General features: G+C 35.2%; 1 protein-coding gene and 1 long non-coding RNA gene across 2 annotated transcripts; one reads left to right on the plus strand and one right to left on the minus strand.

Moving 5' to 3' along the window:
- The first annotated feature begins 3,210 nt into the window (after nucleotides 1–3,210).
- On the plus strand, nucleotides 3,211–4,451 carry LOC110941785 (E3 ubiquitin-protein ligase RNF185). The gene is made up of 2 exons (XM_022183450.2): nucleotides 3,211–3,316; nucleotides 3,636–4,451. Exon 2 carries the CDS (start codon nucleotides 3,653–3,655, stop codon nucleotides 4,250–4,252), a length of 600 nt encoding a protein of 199 aa, XP_022039142.1. The 5' UTR covers nucleotides 3,211–3,316; nucleotides 3,636–3,652; the 3' UTR covers nucleotides 4,253–4,451.
- A 1,031-nt stretch (nucleotides 4,452–5,482) lies between these two features.
- On the minus strand, nucleotides 5,483–6,881 carry LOC110939366. Its single transcript, XR_002592203.2, has 3 exons — nucleotides 6,748–6,881; nucleotides 6,141–6,197; nucleotides 5,483–5,698 (listed from the first exon to the last, which is right to left on the minus strand). It is a non-coding gene; the product is annotated as an uncharacterized LOC110939366 (long non-coding RNA).
- Between the last annotated feature and the right edge of the window lie 305 nt (nucleotides 6,882–7,186).

Genomic DNA, 7,186 nt, shown 5'->3' on the forward strand with positions numbered 1-7,186 from the left:
TGAAGGATGCGGCAGCAGTTTATGTTTGTTTTATGTATTAAAATGTAATATCAGTAGTTAGCATAGCAGTGTTTGTATAGATCAGAGGTTAGAGTTTGTTAGGAGGTTAGATGTCACTTTCATGGTGACGTCAGCTTAGATGCTCAGTGGTTTGCAAGTGCCTATAAATAGAACAGTACTCTGTACTGTTCTGTTTAGCTCATTCACCATCTTCTTCCTGCACGAACAAATACTGAGCTCGGGCTGAGGGGGAGTTTGCATATCATACATGCATTGTAATCAAAGTTTGAAATAAATTTAATCATTTGATTCTGTGTTGAAAATGTATGATTGAAAGCATTTCTTCTGTTTGATTGTGAAAAGTTTGCTTCATTTAATTTCTGCTGCACAACTCACTCATAATTCCATCTTAATTCAAACATAAATCACAATCAATCCAAACTCCGATCCTAACATCATGTTTCAGTTCTCTATCAATTTTACTTTTTATTATTTTGTGGTTGTAAATTGTTGACGTTTGTTTTCCTTTTATGAAATAAAAGATTGTGCTTTTGTTTGTCACATTTAATTTTGTGTGCAATATAGGTTCATTCATATAGTTAGTATATATTAAATAATTTAAATTAACGTAACCCGTCCACCGGATGGGTATTAAACTAGTTTAGTTGGTATAATTATCAAAATTGGAATGTAAAATTTATAAAATGACATAACTACCTTGTATTTAGAAACAATGAGGTGAACCGGCTATTTACATTCAATTCCAATTGCTTATTTTGTTGTAACGAATAGTATAAGGCATGAAATTTACATTCCAACTTCTTTCATATGAATAGCATAAGGAATGAAATTTACATTTCAATTTCATTCAGAATCCATTTGATTATGTAAAATAAAAACTAGCTAAGAGTATTTAGAAATAAAGAACTAGAATCCATTTAATTATGTGAAACAAAAACTAGCTAAGAGTATTCAGAAATTAACAACTGAACATTTTTCACGAGGATTAGGTTAACAATCCGGTAAATGTTGGCAGCGGAAGTTTATCATATACATCATCTTCATAAATGGAACTTGATTCATCATAAACATGTTTGGATTTTTCATGGTGAATCAATTGAATAGAGAACAACTCACACTCGAAAGTAACAATAAAAGTATAAGGGAATTGGATATTAAGAGTAATATCTTGGTACCGGTTATAATACCGGTAATTCATTTATATACATAAATGAAGAGGGTGGTTGATTCCGGCGGTTATTATTGGCGCCAATAACTGCCTTTCAAACCGGTGCCACTTGAGACACACACCTCTTCGATTATTTTCAGTAAATACACACATAATAATAATATTAAACATACAGTTACATAATATAATACTAAACTAAGATATAATCGAGTTTATTATTTCTAATACTCCCCCTTAAACTGGATTATATCCACGGGAGTTCATTAAAACACTCCGGTTGACCTCGTTCACAGCCTTTTCAGCTTGCCGGAAATCAAATCTTCGCCGCTTCTGTATTTTATTCATTCCTCTCCAATCATTTCCACCGAAGAGAGCATAGTGTTCTCTTTCATCATCCGGTATGCATCCTGTGCTTATAGTTCTTCTTCCTCCATCAGCAGCCATTTCTTCATCCCTTGCTGTTCCTCGTGAACGATCATCTCTGGCATTGTCTTGAACGGATTTAAACTTATAATAATATATAAGAACATCCAAATACATGGCATATGCTATCCTCATGTATTCTCCATCTGCATAATCATGTCCCATGTCTTTAGAGACCATTGCCCACAGGTTATTTGAAGTTACAGTACGATGACCACCTTCCCTCTTGACTATCATGTAGAGATCTAACAGAGTTACCCTTTTATTATTTCCCATGAATACCGGTATCGGTCTTGAACTTATCCCCATTTTTACACGCAGAAACCAGTCGATCATCTCTTCAAATTTCCCTTCTATGTCATACTTATATTTTACTACATATTCACCATCGTCTAGCATGTCTAATAAGGCTTTACAATCCTGAACTTCTTTGAATTTCATGGATTGCAGAATCATCACATTCCAATCGGGTTCATTGGAAGATAGGTTTACTTTTCGAAATAATCATTCAAGTAACCGGACTTGAATGTTTCATGTTCGGATTGTTTCTCTATTATAAACTGTTTTTCTTTCGCACCCATATCATATTCCCTTGTTAATCCCGTTAAACTATTTTTCTTATTCAGAAGTGGTGCACAAAACATAGGTAACAATTTACATCTCTCACCGTTAAGCTGTACTGTGATGCCTTGTATAATGAGTTGATCAAGCCTGATCAACAAAGTTGCTTCATCGCTTTCCTTTTCTTTGCAGAATGCTATTTGGTGTCCCGGCTGTTTGCAGTAATAGCACCGTTTCTGTATAACTTTGGCCATCGAACTTTCTCTTTGTTCATTAGAATAGTGTTTACATGGAAGCACCGATGCAGACTCGTAGATTCTGTCTCTTTTATAATCTGGTGTGGCTCTGATACCATTTGTTGGCAGCGGAAGTTTATCATATACATCATCTTCATAAATGGAACTTGATTCATCATAAGCATGTTTGGATTTCATGGTGAATCAATTGAATAGAGAACAACTCACACTCGAAAGTAACAGTAAAAGTATAAGGGAATTGGATATTAAGAGTAATATCTTGGTACCGGTTATAATACCGGTAATTCGTTTATATACATACATGAAGAGGGTGGTTGATTCCGGCGGTTATTATTGGCGCCAATAATTGCCTTTCAAACCGGTGCCACTTGAGACACACACCCCTTCGATTATTTTCAGTAAATACACACATAATAATAATATTAAACATAAAGTTACATAACATAATACTAAACTAAGATATAATCGAGTTTATTATTTCTAATAGTAAAAATTTATGTCACATAAAATCCGATAACAAACTATCCTAAAACTGACTTGAAAGGTTAAATATCGTACTTTTAATAGATTTAATTATTTAATAGTTTGATGCTTTTACACCTTTAAGGTTGAAAAAAAGATTGAAATCATAAAACATATACGATTCCGTGCCCAAATATATTACTTTCAAATTGTAGTGCAATCCACGCCTCTCTTATTCTTTGAAACCAAAAGTTGGCAACTTGCGGATTGCATTTTTGCCAATCGCTATATTTTCTCCTATTTTACAGTGACTAATCATTCTAATCCATCCACTTTCAAAACATTTTCATGATAATTGATTAACACCCCATTCTGTTTTAGCTTTAATGTAATCGCCATCCCATTTGTTTGCGATTGCATTTAGGTTGTCCAATCTTTCACCTTTTCTAGTCTCCAAATGCATTATATAGTCTGAGATTAAAGTTCATAAACGGGATACAACCCAATTCATTTGTAAAGAACCCAAAAAAGATTTTGCACCCGTTGTTCCCTTTAAAAAAAAAAAAGAAAAAAAAAACCTGACAACTGCGACCAGCAAAATGATTTGTGACCGTTCGCAAACTAGCGACAGACAAGGATCTCGTTGCAAACGTGTCGCAAATCATTTGAACGTGTTTTCTCGTTTATATGTTTTTTTGTGATCGTTGATTTCCGACATTGATTATTGTTTCGATGATTTATAGGGTACTTGTGGTAGGAGATGTCCGGTGGTTTTGGGGACACGGCAAGCAGGCCAACCCAAAGCTCATCGTTCTCGACCAATAACGGTTCCAACAATGGCGACGGTGGGAACTTCGATTGCAGCATATGCTTGGATTTAGCTCAAGACCCAATCGTAACATTGTGTGGTCATCTATTTTGTTGGCCATGCATCTATCAATGGATTAATTATCATTCACATTCAAATGAATGCCCACTTTGTAAAGCCTTCATACAAGAGGAACAATTGATCCCTTTATACGGCAGAGGGAAGAGTTCATCAGATTCGCGGTCTAAATCGTTTCATGGGGGGAATATTCCGAACCGCCCAGCTGGCCAGCGACCAGAACCTGGTCCACCACCTGACAGGAACCAGTTTTTGCAACATGGGTCTGGATTTATAGGTGGTTTTGGGCCAGCGATTACCGCGAGTTTTGGGAACATTACGCTGTCATTTGGTGGTTTTATTCCCTCAATCTTCAATGTTCAGATGCATACATTAAACTTTGGAGGTCATCATGCACTGCAGAGAGATCGTCATGAAGTTTCACCGCTTTTGATTGTTGGGCTTATATTTCTACTTGCTCTACTATGGGAATGAGGTTAATTAGCTACTGGTGACCGAGTTATTGTTCTTTATTATTGTTCCCGTGTAATTATTGTGTATCGTGCATGGATATGTAATATGAATATGATAGCACTGTTGATGATTGAGGAATTGTATATAAGATACACTCTAAACATGTAAATTTAGAACATATACTCCGAATCGAGCCATGAATGGTGTGGGTGGGTTCACATCTTTTGGAGGTATTGCATCATGTAGTTTTGTCCATGTGTTGCAATAGTTAGTTTCATTGAGTTTAAAGATGAGATTAATTCGATCTGCAAGTCAGATTTCTTGTGTGTATGTGCTATTTGTCATATGAATTTGTATGTCCTCCTGCAAGTATTGGTTCAAGGAGATTATGGATTCTTGGAATGATGAGCCTTTTTTGTCCAACCCCCTGCGGAGACACACATAACCTGACATCTTTCTTTTCAATCTTGATAGTTACTAATGAAGGATGGAAACAAATCGAGTTTTCAGGATCCTGAGTTTTTCGGCCAGGAGTTCGTTTATATATGTTTGCCTTGCCTGTTTAATAATGATCAAACATAAACCACCTTTTGAGTCTTGTTGGTTTAAATACGTGTCTTGTTTGTATGTGGTTAGCAGGGCGGGGCCTCTATGAAGCTCTAGGGCTTTGGACCAGTGGCGAAGCTTGAAAAAAAAGTTCGGGGGTCGGAAGGCACCAGACCTAAAAAAAATTTCTATGTTCGGGTCGGACGTCGGTGATTCGATTCGGGTCGGGTCGGGTTGAGTCAAATATTAATATCAAATAAAATACGTTCTCAAACATTAAAACGTGAACATTGTTTAACAAATAATTGAACAAAGACACCAAAACATTAAAAAGAAGAAGAAGGTGGGTACTCGGTGGCCGGTTCTCCTGGATGAAGAATTATAGTTATCCTCGTCTTCCCTTAAGATTTTTGAATTCTTCAATTATGGACTCCGAATCAAAGTTCTCAGCAATCTCCTTTTCTATGTAAATCACCATACCGTTTGCTGGATACTGATCTAACATCTTATTGCGAAGTCGATTTTTAAATATTTTCATTGCTGAAAATGAAACGCCCAAATTTTACTCATTCGACCAACAACATAAAATTCTTACAATTTTACAAAATTTTGACATGACCCGTTCGTTTTAAGAACTTTTCTCCCTGCTTTTAACAATACCATTATAATTAATACTACGACACTTTCCAACATAACAAAAGTTAAGACCATATAAGGTTCGCCATGAACATTGGTACAAACTACACAAAAGTTTAGGATCTAAACTTCATACTAACAAACTAGACACTTACTAATTAACATTTACTACACAAAATGGTAAGTTAACCCATCAAAATAAACAACTTGGACCGGAAGCGTATAAGGTCGACATTGCGTGTGTGTGTTCGGTCCGGGTGCGCCGCAATCAAGCAAGGGAATTACCTATCATTCATAACAACAAACATTATTAGTTCATAACACATAACAATTTAAATCCTTTAATTACCTATCATTGTTCGACCCGTTAACATGACATGTTACCTTATTAACATCCTTACTTCCATTCGGAAACATCCAATATATCACTTTCCGACTCATTCGCAATGAATCGTTACATACCATACTTTTCAATATAATTACATCATTTGACCCGTTATGAACAAGTCAATACCTCACATTCCAACAACCATTCTACTTATCATTCTGACCCATTTAAACGGGTCCTTTCACATTAACTACAACATCACATTTAGAACATTTCTCGATTCAATCTTTGCATCAAATCAATCATGACCCGTAATGAAAATTTACAACAAATCCATAGTACCAAATACTACTATTCATAAATCTACATTTAAAGTAAATAAAGTTCATATGAACTTACCGCGATCTTGAGATGCTTGTGCCTTCGAGTGACTTGCGCCTTCTTCCTTCTTCGTGCCTATATGTCATAATCTCATACTTTAGCTTTCAAAAACATTACTTTCACAATACTTGTAGTACGTTATGGCGTCTACTAATCACATACATCATTATCATAAAGAAGTTGCATCAACTTAACAAGTATCCATGTAAACAACCATAACTAAACTCACTTAGGCATTTCGTCGAACACATTGTGTGCGTATCACTAGTTTAGCACAATGTACAAGCATTCTAAGCACAATTTCCATAGTTCTTTCATTGATTAACATAAACATCCTACTATTTTGAAATCTACCATTCAAATCATGAGCACATAGTACTAAATCAATTATTCATAACAATTTCATCAATCAACAATCAAATTAACATACAAAACTTCACAATTGCTAAACATTACTTGACATGCAAGTGGGTTTTGCCCTAATCATGCTCATATTCGAAATTTAGCATCTAATGATGTCTAGACCTTCATAGCAACCATTAATCATACTGAATTTTCAATTACATTCACGAATCACACAAAACCCACATAATCAAACATCACCAAATCATGAAATTAAACTTACTTGACACTTATAACACTTAGGGGATCGTGATTTCTATCTCATGCATCAATAATTCATCCCTTTGCCTTCTTGATTTGTAGGATTTTTGGCCAGAATTTTAGAACTAGGGTTTGTTCCCTTGCCCTCTCTCTCGTTCGCGAACACACCCACACTTAGAATCACTGGCCATTTTTCTTTAGGTGTTTTATTTTCCTATTTTCCATTTTAAACCCGCACCTTTTAAAAATATAACACTTTCATAAATTACACACTACTCCAATAACTTTCATACACATTCATGAAATATTAGATTTGCTAATAAGCTATAAATCCTAAAAATGGTAAAAATTCTATATTTACCATTTTTGATCATAGTATTGTGATTTTAACATTATAATATGTCATACGAAAATTGGGGTGTTACAAGTCTACCCCCCTTAAGATGGTTTCATCCCCGAAA

Source organism: Helianthus annuus, chromosome 5, assembly GCF_002127325.2.
Source record: "Helianthus annuus cultivar XRQ/B chromosome 5, HanXRQr2.0-SUNRISE, whole genome shotgun sequence".
Classification (NCBI taxonomy): domain Eukaryota; kingdom Viridiplantae; phylum Streptophyta; class Magnoliopsida; order Asterales; family Asteraceae; genus Helianthus; species Helianthus annuus.